This window comes from Oreochromis aureus, linkage group 14, assembly GCF_013358895.1.
Source record: "Oreochromis aureus strain Israel breed Guangdong linkage group 14, ZZ_aureus, whole genome shotgun sequence".
Classification (NCBI taxonomy): domain Eukaryota; kingdom Metazoa; phylum Chordata; class Actinopteri; order Cichliformes; family Cichlidae; genus Oreochromis; species Oreochromis aureus.
In genome coordinates, this window is record NC_052955.1 from 21454006 (window position 1) to 21473442 (window position 19437).

The 19437-nt window shown below is 40.5% G+C and overlaps 1 protein-coding gene across 1 annotated transcript; it reads right to left on the reverse strand.

The window, feature by feature from the left end:
- Window positions 1–1236: 1236 nt before the first annotated feature.
- trarg1a (trafficking regulator of GLUT4 (SLC2A4) 1a) lies at window positions 1237–18781 on the reverse strand. Its single transcript, XM_031743098.2, has 3 exons — window positions 17787–18781; window positions 3557–3683; window positions 1237–3149 (listed from the first exon to the last, which is right to left on the reverse strand). The coding sequence occupies exons 1-3, from the start codon at window positions 18189–18191 to the stop codon at window positions 3139–3141; spliced, it is 543 nt and encodes a 180-aa protein (XP_031598958.1). The 5' UTR covers window positions 18192–18781; the 3' UTR covers window positions 1237–3138.
- Between the last annotated feature and the right edge of the window lie 656 nt (window positions 18782–19437).

Below are 19437 nucleotides of genomic sequence, written 5' to 3' on the forward strand. Positions count from 1 at the left end.
AGGTGCAGCAACTGAATATTTTAGCCACTCGACTAAGTGCTAGATTCTCTCAGAAGAGTCCTGCTACAGTAACTTCTGGCTAGCAGATTTGCTTATTAGAAGGAGCTAAGGTGTAAAGACAGAAATCTTGTCTTTTTTTTTTCTGTGAGCCAAGCGAATATTTAAAAAGCTGTTTAAGCATTTGAAACTAAGCCAGGCCTTTATGTGTGAGTGTGAGTGTGTGTGTGTGGTTGAAGAGAGCCATAAGAGCCATATGTTTAACACCCCCCCACACACACACACACACACACAAACAAATTCTCTCCTACTCTACAGTCTGTAACCGTGGTGACCATGATAAATGGTGTTTGTGTTCCCTGCAGTCGAAGTGTGTATGCCTTACGTACAGGGCTTAGATACAATAAAAGCAACAACAGCTGTGCAGTATAGTGCAATCCAATACAGGACTGCAGACAGCAGCACCAGTGCAGAGTTGAATCAATATCAATATCTTCGTCTGTCAGTCTCAATGAAAACTGAACAATACACAAATATTACATTCACAAATGTGCCACAGTGGATATTTTTTTCTTGTCTGTGGGAAAAGCCTTTTTTTATTTCTTTCTTTAGACATTATCATTTTTCGCCAGTGATGAGACTGAAAAACACAGATGTCACGGACGTGCAAGAAGGTTGTTGGTTGATTCAAAAATGTTGTTTCATAGTCTGGCTGCCTAACTTTGGTTGTTGACTGTCTGACCTGTAGTGCCGCCACTAAAATTAAACTTTTAAAGCAAATGCAATGATTATTAGTAGATAAAGTGGAATATGTTTTGGCTTTGACTGTAAATTCTTGCCAAAATGCAATAGTAAAAGTGTCCCCTTCTAAAACAATCATTGAGCAGATAATACCTGAGTTTACAATCAAATACCTGCAATATTAACGATATTCTGTTCATGCTTTAGCCTTAGCAACCAAATTTAGCAAAGCAAATATCTAATTAGCCAGTCACACGGCAAGTCGAGGCATTTAGGTATTTAGGCATGTAGACACGGTCATAATGACCTGCTGAAGATCTACTTGAGCATCAGAACAAGGAAGAAAGGTGATTTTAGCAACTTTGAGAACTCTGAGTTTTTCAGAAAGGGCTGATCTACTCACACAACCGTCTGTACGGATTACAGAGTGGTCCAAAGGCAGTTCCGTAAATTGGGGTCCGACCCATAAAGATAAGTGACGAACATCAACATGTTTGTTGGTGTTTTTATTGATATAATTATTGTAATATTTACATTTATCTGAAACAGCATGCTATCTATAGACTACAGATTGAGAAAGCTGCTTAGCAACACCAAATCCTTGTGTACTGGAAGTTACCATGAGAAGGCACAACTTGGACCATGCATGGTAATGTTTATTCCTGACATGCAAAATGTACACCACAGAGATGTGAACTGGCACATACAATATACTGGAAAGGAAACACATTAATACATGGAAATGAAGTGGAAAAGTTTGAGCTGTTTTACTGACATTTGGCTTCTGGTCACCAGTGGTTCCAGATGAAAACTATAGATGTAAGAAAAACAGCAGGGCTGTTGCCTGCACTAAGTAAACAGTAGGGCATCTTTGGATTTTGCTGCTTTCGGATATTTTGCTAAAGTGACTTTTTGTACAACCATGAGCACAAACAAGGACGATGAAAGTTTGCTCACTCGACAGTTTGCAGTTGTGCATCCTTACGCTGATGATGTTGAGGACTTGGTAGTATCACTTTAGCAGCATAGTATAGCTATAGGGTTTCACTTGTTTGAACTGTATGAGCAAGCGAAAAGAATACTGTAACTTATCAAAATGAAAATTATACAAAATGTAAATGAACCCTGCCATCCAAATAACATTATTGCCCCAAATGATCTGAATAATGCAGCATAGCTTTACAGTGATTTTATCTCTGCTCACAGTCTCGTATATGTCACTGTAACATACTTGTTTTGTGTATCCACAGGCGGATCAATACACTGCATCTCTTTGATAAAATTATGAATACAGACAATTTGTCAGGCTTGAACTTTAAGGAATGCTTTTGTTTTTTGTTTAAATGCTTTTCATTGTTACTAAGTTAAACTTATAGACCTGCTCGTTGTTTTAAAAAAAAAGAACTTTGTGTCAGCCTGTTTGGCCCATAGCATGCGTACATATTGCATATATATTTTCCTATATAAATACATTTTATACCAATACAACAAGCTGGAAAAACATTCCGTGAAACAATCGGTGACATTTAACAGTCAGTGTATAACAATGCAAAATAGGGAGCTATGGTGTAGAAAGGCAGCAAACACACACGCACACACATGTAAAATTAATTATAAGGGAATATGGTGAGGAGAAACAAAACCTGTTTGTGGTAAATAATTAGACGTACACAAAACAGTCTCACATGTGCAAACCTGCTAGTCTCTCAGACTCCTGGAAAAGGTAAGAAACATGGAAATAACAGTCAAAATGAAGGCAGAGATTCGGTGATCTACATTCAGGCATGCACTTGGTCTTGTTTTTTTTTTGTTTTCAATGAAAAATTATAATAAATAAAAAGAATTATGTCCCCTGCCCACTTTCACAAACCTTTGAGTTTCCACTGAGCATCCAGGTACTGACAAAGCAGCCACTATGACAGCCTTAGCAAACCCAACACCGCTTGGCATACAAACATTATATAAAATGTACATATACAATGTATATATGTAATTTTTTTCTATCCACATTTCAAATATATTTGTAACTGTATATGCTTTGAATGCAAAAGTTTGATAAGGAATATATGAGGATTATATGCAGCTGTCCAAAGTTTGGAGACCAAACCCCAAATCCATTTTTCCAAAGTAGCTCCATCTCATACAGAGAAAGTCGCTCTCTCCTCATACACAGATTATTGTCTTTATTGTGAGAAGTCCATGTTCCACAATGGGAAACACACGGGGTTCCTTCTGACCACAAACAAATCTGCATTTTCTTCCTCTTCTGTTTTAACCTGACAGATTTACATCATGATTTTCATTATTTTTGTCAAGCAATTGCTAACCAGATTCTAATACATGCATCTCTGAAGGGTGTTTTTCTTTTGTTTACTTGCTGAAAGATCATCTCTCACGAGTTCATGTGGAAACTGTAAAAAAAAGGGAAAGAGAAGAAGTATGTCACACACTTAGGATTGTAGCAAAAGTAAGTGTAACACACACACATCACGTCATTCTTTCTGTCTGTAAACAAGATCGCTTGAAAGGTTTTGGATTCTGATTTCACTAAAACTTTGTGGGAGTGTACAGGAGGCTTATCGTCAAGGTCAACTTAATGATTTATTGGTTAAAAATTTACAAAAAGCCTTATAACCTAGAAACTATTATTGCTACAAGTGTGGGGTGTGTTGTCAACTTATAGAAAGTACCTTATAAGAAAGTAAAATGTCTCACATTTGACGTCACTTCAATCTAAATCTCAGTGCAGCACACTGGACACCACCATGATAACATCACTGTCCTCAAAAATGTGTCCTGCTCGATTCATCTAATGTACCTGAAACTGAGACGTAGACTATGATGATGACCACGCCCATGACAATGGAGACGATACTGAGCAGACGAGCCAGTTTACCCAGCCTCCTGGCCCCGTCTATATCCCCTGCCTGGAGACTGTTTCTGGACTGGGGACACACAAAAGCAGAAAAACTATTAAACAAATATAATTTATTAGGTAGCAGAACAAGCAGCGCATTTTTAGGAAGACCTGTTGAACCAGCCAAACCAAGGTTACACTTAGGGTGGAGATTTTAATCTACATATTTATGAATTCCTTTATAAAGATGCAAACAGTGAAGTAGCAGGAACCCTATAAAGTATTAGTTGTAATTAGTCCAGTTCGTCTTCTTTTTCTTTATTTTTCCAGTTTGTGTAGGAAAAACCATGAGACCATGACACCACCCAAAAACCTGAGTTACTGCACCCGCACACATTAGTTCGGCAGCATCAGACGGTAATCTGTAGAACGACTTCGGACACCAAGAAGAAGTAGAAGTCAGTTGAGACAAGCTCTGGGTGGTGGGGAAAAGTTACTAGATGACTGGTGTTTTGTGTATATTCTGGGCAGAGACAGGACAAGGAGACTTGGTGGTTGAATGAGAAAGTGCAAGAAAACATTCAAAGGTTAGTGAAGAAACAGTGGGATAGTCAGGAAGATGAATAAAGTAGACAGGAGTACTGGAGGCTAATAACATAAAAAAGAGAGGTGGCAAAGGCAAAGGAAAGCATTATGAGGTCAGGCAGGGGTCTCTGTGGACTCTGTGGAGCCTGGAGAGGTGGAGGTATGCTCTGGAGAGAAAAGGAATGAAAGCCAATAGAAGCAAAACAGAATACATGTGTGTGAATGAGAGAGCGACAGGTCGAAAGATGAGCATGTAAGGAGTATCAAAAGTCAAAGGGAAGGTTTAAAAGATGGTAGTGAGACCTGCTGGGACATGTGGTCTGGAGATGGTGGCACTGACAAAGACACCATGATGGACAGGGTTAGAAATGATTACATCAGAGGGACATCTCATAGTGTTTTGGAAACAATGTTAGAGGCAAAGCTGAGATGGTTTTGACATGTGCAGAGAAGGGATAGTGGCTTTACTGGACAAATGATGAAGTTCCTGGGAGGAGGAAAATACTGAAGCAGCTCTCCAAGAGTTACACTTTAAAATATTTATCATATAGTTAATCAATACTTATTTTAAAAAGAAATTGATAAACATACAGCGCAGTAATGTTGACTTGTGAAATGCAGAGAGTAATTTATTTCAACTGTAAACGGTCAAATTTCATGCCGGCAGATTGGGACTGATGGAAGAATGTGACTTGCAGAGCCAATTGGATGGAGTCGGTGAGTGCAGCAGCATGAAGGGGTTGTATATCATTTTAATGCTGAACGTATATTGCTTTGCTTGTACACTGCAGATACGGGGACAGGGTGATTCATGCGGATGGGAATCCTCAGCCTTCTGCATTGCTTTACGTGAGTCACCGCAAAGATCAAATCTCCCGTCACTGATGTCTCAGGCTTTTCACTGGATTGGCTATTTGGTGTTTTTATTTTGTAATAGGGAGTCCACATAAAGGAACACGTCACAGTATTGCAGCATGTACATGCACACATCAAAAAAAATCCTATGATGCTGTTTTTCATTTATTCAGTCATATAACAAAATTTCATCATGTGTGTTTTGGCTGTAGTTTACATATTTACTCTATAACTGAACAAATTTCGCTTGAGCGCTAGATAAACAACCTGATCAACCTGAATGCAGATGGAGTATAAATACTTCAGCAGGTGCAGGTGATGAGTCTTTTCAAAGCAGGAGTGATACAACAGAAATTGGACCTCTCACCAAAACTTGTCTGGTATTAGATGAAAGAAAGTGCTGCCCTACTGTCCTAAGACTAAACTACATATAAGCTCTACGCAGGTTGGAGTTACAGATATGACAATATGAAAAGTTAAAAAACAAAAACAACACAAAGCAATTCATCAGTTTGACAGTTACTAAACTATCACATTCCTCAAAAGATCTTTCCCCATTTTACATATGAAAGTTTAAATGCTTTAAATATAAACTGCATTGTGTGTATGAAAGTGTTAATAAAATAAATATCATTAACACTGATTGAAATTAAAAGCATTTTAATCAGATTTAAAAGTAAAAGTTGATTTCCTGGTAGAAGAAGGATCATGTGTGACTGCAGCAATGAAACCTGTTTAGCAGCGATTGAGAACTTCATGCTTCATAAGAGAATTTCAGGAAGTAATACACTATTCTTAATTTTACATTACCCTCACAATTTAGTTTTAAATCGTGCTAGGGTGTCTCTCTTTTCTTGCTTCATTCAGTCACTGAATACTGAAGAAATAGTGTCGGGGGTTAGGCGGGGACTGCCTCAAATTCAGATTGAATTACAGAGTATTTCCCCTGATTACTAACTTGTTACTCCATCCTCTCACTCCTGTGAGATGCTCTGCCTCCAGGCTGTCTGGTAGTAAGATACTACTGTGCACTAGTGCACGTGGGTTTGGGACAGTGCAACCTTAGGGTAGAGTGGAAACCTACTTTTAAATATGGCACTCATCTCTTCTTTTAATGTGCCTGATGTTTGGGAAATAATAACAACAACCGAGCTCATGATATACTTTCAAAGCAGAATGTCTTCACGATCTTGCATGATAAAGGATTTCAGCTGCCCAGTAAATAATGAACTCAATATTAAGAAGATGAGGACGTGGTACTAGGCATGGGTGAAATATGAATGTTTTGGATTATTAAAGATGCAGGAAAAAGAGGAGAAATAAATTAAATACACAGCGGTTAACAAATTTATTAGGTCAACACAGCTGCTCTAAGTTAACAGCTCTGGTAATTATGAAAATTATGTTTTTTTTGTTGTAAATGCAAAGATGAAATACACTGACAGTAGTTTTTTGAGATCTTCCTGAGAAAGGCTCATGTCTGCTTTTAAGGAGGACCTTGGGACCATGTGATGAAAAATGTACATTCTTCAAAATTTTACATTGACAAATATTCTTCTTACCCCTTCAGGTTTGAACCCTTAAATAATTGCAAATAAATTGAGAATTTATTGAACCTTCTGACATTTAAAAAAAGATGAAATTTGCAATAATTTGCAAAAAACAAACAAAAAACCAGTCAGATTTAGCAAATATGATAGCTACAGCTGGCAAAGAATTATTTCTTAAAAGTCTATTATCCAAGATATTTATATTTTTTAGGAAAGAAAAAAAATCACACTGAAAATGCTGAAATCTCAAAAAAACTGTATGTATCAAATGTAATACACTAGTCGTTATGGGGTTAAATTACTGACTGATTTGTCTGTGAAGGTTCTCAGTCATCCAGGTCATCGTAGTCAAAGGAGTTTGCAAAGAAAAGCGTCTGGACTTCTTTAAGTTGCTTGAAGACGTTTCACCTCTCATCCGAGAAGCTTCTTCAGTTCTAAGGTCAAATGGCCGAGAGTCCCAGATTTAAACCCAGTGGGAGTATCCCCCCAAAGAGGGACAAAGGACCCCCTGGTGATCCTCTAATCACATGAGCCAAGGTGTGAAAGCGGGTGTGGGACCTAATCAGCCAGGGTTTCGGGTGTGCCCATTGTGAAACCTGGCCCCACATTGTCATGTGAATTCCTGAGGTCAGATGGCCCAGGATGTGAGTGGGCATTAAGGCGTCTGGGGAGGAACTCAAAACTGGATTATAGATGGCAGACAGTTGGTGTCGTAAACCACCGCCTCTGTTCAAAGATGGTCGCTCACAGTGGACATAGATGGCCTCTTTCACTCCTCTTTCAAACCATCTGTCCTCTCTGTCCAAAATGTGAACATTGGCATCCTCGAAAGAGTGACCTTTATCCTTAAGATGCAGATGGACTGCTGAGTCTTGTCCTGTGGAGGTGGCTCTTCTATGTTGTGCCATGCGCTTGTGAAGTGGCTGTTTGGTCTCTCCAATGTAGAGGTCTGGGCATTCCTCGCTGCACTGTACAGCATACACCACGTTGTTAAGTCTGTGTTTAGGAGTTTTGTCTTTCGGGTGAACCAGTTTCTGTCTGAGTGTGTTGCTGGGTCTGAAGTACACTGGGATGTCGTGCTTGGAGAAAACTCTCCTGAGTTTCTCTGATACGCCGGCTACATAGGGGATGACAACGTTGTTGCCCATAGTGGACCTCATCACAGCCACAGAAACCGCCATACGGATTAATAAATTATCACAGACAGAAGCAGAGCAAATCAGGATGAAAGTCTCAGCCACCCTCTCCAGTGCCAAAGTCCCTCCGTCTAACCTCACATTACAAGAAAAGAAGGCCGTCGCTTCCCTGAGCAAAGACCACAACATCACTATATTACCAGCAGATAAGGGAAGGTGCACCGTGGTCCTAAACACAACAGATTACCACACGAAGATCACTACTCTCCTCAGTGACAACAACACCTACGAAGCTTTAAAGCGAGACCCCACAAGCAGCTACAAAAAGAAAGTTATAGCTTGCCTTCAAGACCTTGAAAAGGACAAAATCATTGACCGCATTACATATCACCGCCTTTATCCAGGGGATGCCATACCCTGCATTTATGGACTTCCAAAAATCCACAAGGAAGGGGTCCCACTCAGACCCATAGTCAGTAGCATAAACTCAGCCACTTATAACATTGCGAAACACCTTGCTACCATCCTTGCACCCCTCGTGGGGAACACCCCACACCACATCAAGAACTCCACTGACTTCACCGACAAGGTCCAGAAACTTACCCTGGATCCAGATGAAACCATCGTGTCCTTTGATGTAGTCTCTCTCTTCACCTGCATACCCACCACGGAGGCAGTGGAGACTGTCAGAAAACGACTACAAGAAGACAGCTCCTTGGAAGACAGGACCAACTTCACACCCGATCAGATCTGCACACTGTTAGACCTCTGCCTTACTACAACATACTTCAAATACAACGAAGGCTTCTACAGACAAAAACATGGCTGTGCCATGGGCTCCCCCGTGTCACCTATTGTAGCCAACCTTTACATGGAGGAAGTAGAAAGGAAGGCTCTTGGCTCTTTCAAAGGAAGAGTACCCAGCCACTGGTACAGATATGTAGACGACACCTGGGTCAAAATCAAGACACAAGAAGTGGAATCCTTCACTGCGCACATTAACGCTGTGGATAAAAACATCAAGTTCACCAGGGAAGACACAAAGGATAACTGTTTGCCTTTCCTGGACTGCGCTGTGCACATTGAAGAGAATGGCAACCTCAACATTGAAGTTTACCGGAAGCCCACACACACGGACCAGTACCTCCTCTTTGACTCCCATCACCCTCTGGAACACAAACTTGGAGTAATTAGGACCCTACACCACCGGGCAGAACATGTTCCCTCTAAGCCTGAGGGAAAAAAGAAGGAACACACACACGTAAAGGAAGCACTCAAAACATGTGGTTATCCTAACTGGGCGTTTATAAAGTCAGCTAAGAGGCACAGAAAAGAAGATCAGACACCAGCGAGGGAGGATAAGAAAGACAGACGCAACAACGTTGTCATCCCCTATGTAGCCGGCGTATCAGAGAAACTCAGGAGAGTTTTCTCCAAGCATGACATCCCAGTGTACTTCAGACCCAGCAACACACTCAGACAGAAACTGGTTCACCCGAAAGACAAAACTCCTAAACACAGACTTAACAACGTGGTGTATGCTGTACAGTGCAGCGAGGAATGCCCAGACCTCTACATTGGAGAGACCAAACAGCCACTTCACAAGCGCATGGCACAACATAGAAGAGCCACCTCCACAGGACAAGACTCAGCAGTCCATCTGCATCTTAAGGATAAAGGTCACTCTTTCGAGGATGCCAATGTTCACATTTTGGACAGAGAGGACAGATGGTTTGAAAGAGGAGTGAAAGAGGCCATCTATGTCCACTGTGAGCGACCATCTTTGAACAGAGGCGGTGGTTTACGACACCAACTGTCTGCCATCTATAATCCAGTTTTGAGTTCCCTCCCCAGACGCCTTAATGCCCACTCACATCCTGGGCCATCTGACCTCAGGAATTCACATGACAATGTGGGGCCAGGTTTCACAATGGGCACACCCGAAACCCTGGCTGATTAGGTCCCACACCCGCTTTCACACCTTGGCTCATGTGATTAGAGGATCACCAGGGGGTCCTTTGTCCCTCTTTGGGGGGATACTCCCACTGGGTTTAAATCTGGGACTCTCGGCCATTTGACCTTAGAACTGAAGAAGCTTCTCGGATGAGAGGTGAAACGTCTTCAAGCAACTTAAAGAAGTCCAGACGCTTTTCTTTGCAAACTCCTTTGACTACTGACTGATTTGCTCACACAGTTTATCGCAGCTTCACAAACACCTCCCAATTTTTTATTCTGAAAGACTCAAACCCAACTTTTGAAAGATGCTGCATCACAATTAAAACAAAGGCATTTCAATAAAATGCAATTGCCTTAAAACAATCACCTAATGTCATGTGCTCCTATATACTGCATGGTAAGAAACGTAATCACAAAAACTATTTAACTGGAGGATTATTTTTAGGACTTATTCAGATTTGATCAAATGTAAATGTCTACTACATGTAATGTCTCCTCCCACAATCCCAGCTCATGACAGTAAAACAAAAACAGGCCTTTTTTTTACTCTCACTCACTCACAGGGACACACTCCATCTTCTTGCTCTGAGGACTGCAATGTGAAGCTATGGTGCAAAGTCCCGCTGGAGCCTGTATTGATCTTTTCTCATAGAGAAAAGCAGCATCAGCACCTTAAATCAATGGAAGTCCCTTTCAGAAAACACAGCCTATTTGGCCAGCTTGGAGAGAAACCATCAATGGAGAATGGAGGTGATTTAAAAAGATGATATTTTACTTGCATAATGATAATAAGAAAGTAAAAAGAAACAAAGGAAGGCAATGTCAGCACTCTCATTTGGACCTAGTCTTGTTTGATGTTACCTTTGAGACCTGCAAGAGGTTTTCATTTGTGTTCGTGAATATCTGTGTGTAGTGAAAGGGAGGCACCCTTTGCTTCACTGAATCACGCCTGTATTGATTCACAGCATGACTACGGGTCATATTTGTTTTCAGAATGGGAAATTCTACCCTAATTGTAGTGTTCATTGTGCTACCTTTGTACACACACACACACACGCACACTCATTCTCTCTAATGTGTTCAAATGTTCAGCAGACAAGTGTGGGTGGTAGTAAGTCAGTAAGTGCTTCTTTTCTCACTTGCCATTAATAATGGAGAACCAACAGCAGCTATGGTGGAACGCAGAAGTGTACAGTGAGAGGATGTTTTCTTCTATGTCGATTTTCATGTTTATACATTATATCTTTCAAAACTTTTAGATTATATTCATTTCATTGCTTAAATTTTTTATCTTTAAACTGTACTTAACTTTTTTTTTAGTTCAAAGATGACAATCATTTATAATTTGGTAGTGACAGACATTTTTAATCCCCAATTGAATTTGTACAAGGCTTTTGCAGTTTCTTTTTGGTATGTTAAGTTAAATCACATTGGTCCAGTCAGGGATAAGGAACATCCCAGTCTCGGAAGTGGCTAGCAAGGCTTTTAGACTTTTTTACAGAAAATTTCCATTAGAATTTCAAACCACCCATGCGACCAAATGATCAAACCTTACACAGCTATGACGGCACACTACCTATTCTAGCTATAAAATGCATTGTAGCTGATGGTTACATACAATTTTACTTGTATTTATATATTCGCTTGTGAATTCAAACAAACTAACAGAGTGCTAATGCTTTAAAAGACTAGACCATCACAGTGTATACCTTTATCCATTGGCAGATCATTCATAACTGAACCACTGCCAGGCATATTTAAATAACTCAGAGTCAGGTTTCATCGTTTAGTTCATAGCACAGTGCACTATAATCGGGATAATGTATGCTATTATTAGCATTCTGTTTGTTAAACCAAACACAGTTTATCGATATACTATACAACTACAAAAACAAAACAAAAATGGGTTATTCTTACCAAAACAGGGCAAACACTAAGAAACGCTTTCACCAGAGGTGAGATTTCTAAAGCTAAGAGTTGTCTAGTTACACCGCTGTCATTATCTAATGTGATGGAAATCACACAATGAAAAGTAAGTTTAGCATCTGTTACTTAGCAACTGGAAAACACAGCTTAAGCTGGTGCAAATGCCATTATTATAATTTTTTTTTTGCAGGTAGTTAATATCAAATTAATGTGCTGAAGCAATTTCTGTTGCATTTGTCCAGTTTTAAAAAGTAGTTTACATATAAAAATTTAATATACAATACTGTGGAAAAGTCTTGAGATGCCCCTCAGTTTTATATTTTGCTAGTAAAATGTGGAATAGGTGCAATGTTTTACTGAAACATTTGTAAGCCCACATACAAATACGGTATATAAGGAAAAAACAGAGTTCCATTGAAAATATTTGGATGTTGGCTGCCTTTTATTCCATTGTCTGTCAATATGATCCCACACTGCTTCAGTAATGTTGCAGTCGGGGCTCTGGGGGAGGCCAGTCCATGACTGATAGAGTTCCAATGTGTGTTTTTCTATCCAGGTATAATTTTACTGCACTGGTGGTGTTTGCGATCATTGTCATGCTGAAAAATGAAGCTATTACCAATCAGGTGATTTGCAGATGGTATTGCATTAGGTATCAAAATCTGATGGCACTTCTCTGCATTTACAATTGTATCAATTAAGCACCTTGAGGCAACTGTTGTTGTCATTTATATAAATAAAGTTAAATCTAATCAATTTTGTCAAGATTTCCAACACCACTGGCTGAAGTGCAGCTCCAAACCATGACAGAGCCTGCGCCACTATCGTATCTCTCTCCTGACCTCTTTTGTACATACTGATTTCACATTTGGATTAATCACTCCACTCAACTGTTGCCACTGACTTTCCAGTCCAGTTTTTGTGTAATTTGGCATACCTCAGCCTTTTCTCCCAGTTTCCCTTCATTAAGAATGCCTTCTTGCCAGAAAAAGATGGTCCCATCCACTAAGACCATCTCATGAGTCTTCAGTGAACATCTGGCATCTGAGATCAACTGGAGGGCCAGATGCATCTCTCAGGTTCTGTCAGGCTGGATTTTTTCCCCTATTAAGGACATGAAATTCGGGTAACTTTCATCTTCTGAAGATTCTTATTCTTTTGTCCTCCACTTCAAAACACAATTTATGTGTTTTGTAGCAGGCTGCTAGTAACAAAGTGCCTGAAGATACAGTTCTTTGCGTAGAGACAACACTGGTTCATTCCTTAACTTATCATGTCTTTTTATGTTTAAATGAGTCATAGGTCAGTGTTAAGTAGCCTAACAAAAAACATTCCTCTGAATATGGTGAGGTAGACGCACTGGAATGAAAATGAATGAAGCTAAAGAAACTTCTGGACCTTCTGGAAGGCTGGAGAGCTATCACACGAGAAAGTCTTGATCTTTGGAGGCAAAATAAAAAGAAAAGAGGGGTGGCTCGAGATTTCTGCACAATATTGTAAATAAAATGTTTTGCTTTGATACAAAACAAGCGAAGTTGCATTAATTTTTAATATTAAATCCTTGAGTAGTGGGATTTGAAGATTTTAAAAGCTCCTATATTATCAAAAAAGCCACTCATATAGCTATGGATGATCACATTGTAGCATTCATTGATTTCAAATGATAAATGAGCTGTAGCACACGGGCTTTTCCTTTCTCTCTGTAACACTCTGATGAGCTCACATTGAGTAAGAACAGTGTAAAATGCTCTCTGATGGTGACTGCAGCACTTGACTGCTAATAAGATCTCATTTACCTAGACGCACACACACGCACACACAAACAAAGCCATCCCTCCAGTGCAGCATTGTGAGACCATATTTTACAGGCAAATCTGCAGCGCATGCAGTAATGCTCTGCAGTTTGGGCATTCCCATTACTGGGATAGGCTAGTGCGCACTGTAAAAACCTATTACCCCAACCTCTCCAGTACCCATAATTGACTGCGTATCTTCCGCGTTTGCCAGCCGCAAGCCTTTCCCACCAAGCATCTGTCAGAGACCTTTGGCGGCAGCCAGCTGGAAGTTGGCTTTTATGTGTTCCTGCTGCTGAAAGTAGTGGGAGATGATGATGGATGTAACTTGTTCCTGTTGTTAGCAATGCACCATCTACAGTGTGGAAAGATGCTGACTCTTTTACAAGGTTAAATGGGACCAACACAGATGGATATTTTTACCTGTTTAAGGGATTAAAAGATGGATATACATCTTATTTAATGTTTGCACTGTCTACATACACAGAAATGTGTATTTGCTCAAATTCTGTGATATAGTTTATGTTCTGCATAATAGCAGAATCTACTGAAGTCTGCATCTACAGTTAGACACAGGCAATTACATGAGTTTTGATTGTATTTAAAGCTGGAGACAGGTGTATGATCTAAAAACACAACACCTGGATATATTTGTATCCACTACTATATTTGTGTTTCTTTCCAGCTCTGTTTGAGTTTTGAAAGATTCCTGGGGTAAATATTTGGGTCTGTTGCAGCTCAGTTTTGTGTGGAACAGGCTGGAATACTGGAATACTGTGTCAAAGCTTTGTTGCTTGAATCTGCTGCTAAAAACAACTGTATTTCTGAAGAACTAAAGCAATGAGCTAAAATAGGCTTAAATGCCACTTAGAGCTACGGGACAGTGCCAGGGATGCTGCTGGTTATCACTCTGATCACATTACACAGCCATTTTTGAGCCATTGCTTAGCTACAAATGTTGATTGCGTACTATACTTATAGAAAAAAAGCTATATGGTTTACATTAGGATTTAATTTAATACACAGTACACAGCACAGTTAATGTTACATAATAGGACGACTGTTAAGCACAAACCCTCTTGGCATGAAATGAAGTCTGAATCCCGGTCACTGGAAGTTAAAGGCTCATCAATAATGCAACCGACCACCTACTGTAGCATTTCATATCAGGCTACCCCTTAAGATACTCTTTTTTGATCTTTCTGTCTTTCTGTGAATGAGTTTCTAAAGTCTGTTCAGTTTCCTCTGAAACCTCCCCATTGATACCATTTTAAAAACTGCTCTTTTTTTATTTGACTTTCCAGCAATATCCATTTCACAGTGGATGATGAGTAGAGAATATTGGCACTTAGCACTAATCTTGCACTCCAAAGCTGTATCGTGTGGTATCAACCACATTACTTTTGATTCATTTTCTCACAAGCGAGCGTTGTACACCTCTGTTTTTCCTGTTCTGACTCACTCACACTTATCTGACTGTGCTATCTGATTCAGCTTCTTTCTAATCAAGTGATAGGAACTACTTTACGGCCATTTGCTGTCTCTCTCACGCCCATCTGCCCTTGTAGTGAATGATGTTTTGATCTTCTTTGGGAGGCCCATATTCCCTTTCCTTACCCCCCAGGAAAGAGAGAGGATGTTGATCGCTGCTACTGAGCTGGCTAACTGCTGCAATCTGCCCTCTGCAGAGAAACTAAATTGACTTCTCTCGCCTTCTATTGAGTTAGTGGCCAGCTCCAGTTTCTTCCTCCTTCACTTTTCTTTCTTCTGCCCTCTGTCTAAACCTCCCTCTGCCACACTTTCTCTCTCTCTCACACACACACACACGTACACACACACCCTCTCTCTCAATGCCATTAGCCAGCAACTGACTTGTGAATGTCAGTGGGTTCGTGATGATGGCTCAGGGAAGTACAGGCTGTCTTGTGGATACCGTCTGATATTCCCCTTGGTGTGTAGTGCCCGCAGGAGTGATATTACAGAACTAATGGCTTACTGCATTGCCTCTGCCTTGTTTCTCTGTAGATCTGAGAATTGGCTACTGGGCAGTGTCAGAAGTAAAGTGCGCTGAAAAACACAAATGGCTGGAAACTAAGGAGCCGTCAGTCACCAGGAGTTAAAATCGTGACACAGGGAAGTTACGACTGATGGCGCTAAAAGAGTTCTGCTGGAATGGTTCCAGATACTTACTGCAAAGGTCCGTCATAGGCTGTTTGTGTCTGTACTGCTCAGCAACAGCAGTTTGCATTTCTCTAAACTTACACCGCAGAACACATTAGATATTATGGCTAACAGCGCACTTTGCTCAGCTCTGTTGTGGCTGTTACAGGGCTTGAAGAGCCTATATACACACGATTTGTAGTTTACAAGCCTTTTTTCTTACTTTAGATGTTTTACTGTAAATGTGGAAAAGAGTAAAATATAGCAACTGTGCTGAATTCTCCGTTGCTGATTGGTGCTGATTGCTCATTGAAGACTATTGTAATTTAGGCTGGAATTTGATACGGTTTCAACATATTGGTAGACAAGAAGATATATATACATAAAATTTTTGGCCTTCACACTATGTTCGTTTATGTATTACTTTATTTCAAAAGTTGTGTGTGTATAATGCATGAAGGCAAATTTACATACGTGATTTAAATATACCAAGCTTTTTGATATGGTCACTTTTTACTATTGTTTTCAGCCTTGCTGTAAAACACTTACTGGTGCTAAAGTGGAGGAAATGTCACCATTAATAGGATGTAGACTTCATGTAAAGTGTCAGAGTTGATTAGTTTGCATGGTGACCCCCCCCCCCAAAAAAAAACAAAACATGTGAATTAACCTAACTAACACAATGGAAATGTATTTTTACTTTAGTCAGGGTGATTCCCGGGTTTGTGGAGTTAAAGCTCTGGTTCTGCTGGCGGTTTCTTCCTGTTCAAAGGACATTTTTCCTTCCCACTGTCACCAAGTACGTGGTTGTTTGATTGTTGTGTGAGTGTCTCTACCGTACCATGATGGTGATATTCAGAGCACATAAGAAAGGTTGTTGGTATAATGGAAAGGAAAAATACTGAGGTTATTTATTCACTTCCCATTTGACAAACTAGATAGCAAACAACCATGAAGACACTTCCTGATCTCACACCTGCTCTGCTGGTGTCCTCAATAGTGTAAACAGTGGACTTGTTGCTGATTGCCAGACAAATTATGTGAATGATGCCATTTTTAAATAAACACGAGCGTCTTTCTTTGCATTATGCTCTAAAGCACTTTTATAAGCTCATATGTGCAGCACACGCTGGTACTGATGTATCTTTGAGAGATATAAGCATAGTATTGTGTAAAAGACAATACTAAAAAACAGGGCCTCAAACAACAGCTCCACCATCTTCGCTCCAGACCTCACTGCAGAGGGAGACAGCAGGAAAGTGCATCCTCAGCATCACAGATCAGTTACATGTGCTGCGTTTTGGAATGCGGCCCATACAAAGACCACATGGTCTATCAGCAAAAACACAACATTTTATTTACAGTTCTGTATCTGACTGAAGTAAAGCAAAGTAAGTAGTGTCTTAGCTGCACCCTTAAATTTCCTGTGAAGGGATACATCAAGTATCAGCCCCTCTGAAGCAGACCATCCGGCAGCTGAGTGGAAGCAGCCAGCGTGAGATCATTTAAAGCAGGGGTCCCCAATCTCGGTCCACGAGGGCCGGTGTCCCTGCAGGTTTTCGATGTGTCCTTGATCCATCACAGCTGATTTAAATGGATAAATTACCTTCTCAACATGTCTTGAAGTTCTCCAGAGGCCTGGTAATGATCTAATCATGTGATTCAGGTGTGTTGACCCAGGGTGAGATCTAAAACCTGCAGGGACACCGGCCCTCGTGGACTGAGATTGGAGACCCCTGATTTAAAGCTTCAGCAATGGTGAAAGATGATGAGGCAGTGAGTGTTCTGTGTGTATATGTCGGCTTTACACATACATTTGCACTTCTGTTCTTTATATATATTCAAAAATTATAAACCTTTAAGTGTAAAAGTGTCAGAAACTGTCTTTTAAATTGTCATCCGAGCTCTGCTAAATGGTCTTTCTGTCTAAAATTAATAGTCGGATGACCATTCACCCAAACGCAAATGTGGTTCTTAGTTAGGGATAATAGCCATACTTTAAAAAAAAAGCTTCCTTCATATATCAAAAGGCTGTAAAGGTAAAGGGCATTCTCAAATATAAAGTGAGCCTTAACTGGAAGAAGCAGTGATGGAACCTCAAGAACTCAATTCAGTCCTCTTTTGTTCCAAGATCTTAATTTACTTAGCCTAATACCACTGACCCATCATGTGCACCAGCAATAACATATTTAGGGTTTTAACACTTTTGATGAGGCAACAAGATGCTCACCATGATGGAGTACACCAGTGCCACGATGCTGATGGGCCAAACGGGGCACAAGCAGGAGATGATGACCAGGATGAGGTAATCCCGGGGCTTCGGGGTCTCCTGGACTGCGTTCCCGGTGGAGGAGCGGCTCAGACTCGCCTTGGAAGGGGAGAGAGGGGCGGAGGCGGCCAGCTGCCCGATGGAGCCCGATCTCACGGAGACGCTGTGGCCGTTCTCCTCGGCTTCCAGACCCTTGTCGCTGCCCACGTTGACCGTGAAGGAGGTGGACATTTTCATCTGGTTTCCTCCAGGCTCAGTGGTCACTGCAAGTAGTTTCTCAGTTTCCTGGAAGTCTGGCGGCGGAGCGCCACCTCCGCCCTCACCCAAACTGGATCTCTGGAAGTTGGCATCCGTGTTGATCGCCATGTTCACCTCTCAGTTAGAAAGATATATATATATTTATAAATTTTGAAAAAAATAAATATCTGTTAAAAATGTCTTAAGATTGATTACAAAACAATGACGGCATCCCGCAACTAGTCAAATTTTAGTTTTTACAACAAATCTCTAAAGCTGGGATCAACTTTGATAACGAAGCAGCTGACACGCCGAGGTGCGGTGGATGGCTTCAAATTAGATTATCTGAAAGGCGGAGAGATTTGATGGAAAAACTTCCTAAAAGCAACGAATAAAATCAGATGAAATCAGCCTGATTTCGGTAAACATCATTTTCCTCCTTCGATCACTTGTCTTCTGTTCACACCCGACACTTGAGTCATTTCAAAAGGAGCTCACAGCACAAACCGTCCCTCCTCTTTGACACATCCAGATCAGTGAGAGGAGCTTTTGTCACCCATCCAGATCTAGATCCAGTCCCACCACTTGAGCCTGTGTTTGTCTGTTCATGCAATAGTAGCTTCAAGGGTTTCCTTGTCCTTTCATAAGAAAGAAAGATCAAGGTGAGACGTGATTTTCGAAGCAGACCTCCCCAAAATCAGACACTTTCTCCTCCTCTGTCTCCAGGAACACAGCCACTGCACTCAACTTGGGACCAGTGTGATGTTATCGCATTTAAACTGGGCACTTCCGGCGACGATGCACAAAATAAAACTAGCGCGTTCTCAACAAAAAGCCAGTAAGGGAAAATAAGTTCGTCCTAACTGGTTGTACTGGCATCATGTAGGTTATTTTTTTTACTACGTGAGTAACAGACAAAAGGCGTTTTTTTTTTCTTTTGTTTTTTGCACACACAGTACTGTGCAAAAGTCTTGAGCCACCCCTAAGACTTTCATTAGCCCATATATCTGTGGAAAAAATAGAAAATAGGTGCAGCGATTTACTGCAAACATAAACGTGCAAACATAAATGAAAGAACAGTATATAAGGAAAAAATATAGTTTACACTATCTTAATGAGAATGAAAGTCAATATTTGAATCCTGGATGGCTTTTGTTCTTTTCTAGGTGGAGGCAAAAATTCATGATTGATAGTGTGTGTGTTATAAGGTCCATGCTTTGAATACATTGTGTTTGTGATCACTGCCATGCTGAGAAATAAAGCTGTCATCAATCACACGCTTCGATAGTATTGCATGTTGAATCAAAAGAATACCAATTCTGACAAGCTCACCAACGCCACTGGTCAAAATCCAACCCCCAAACCATCACACAGC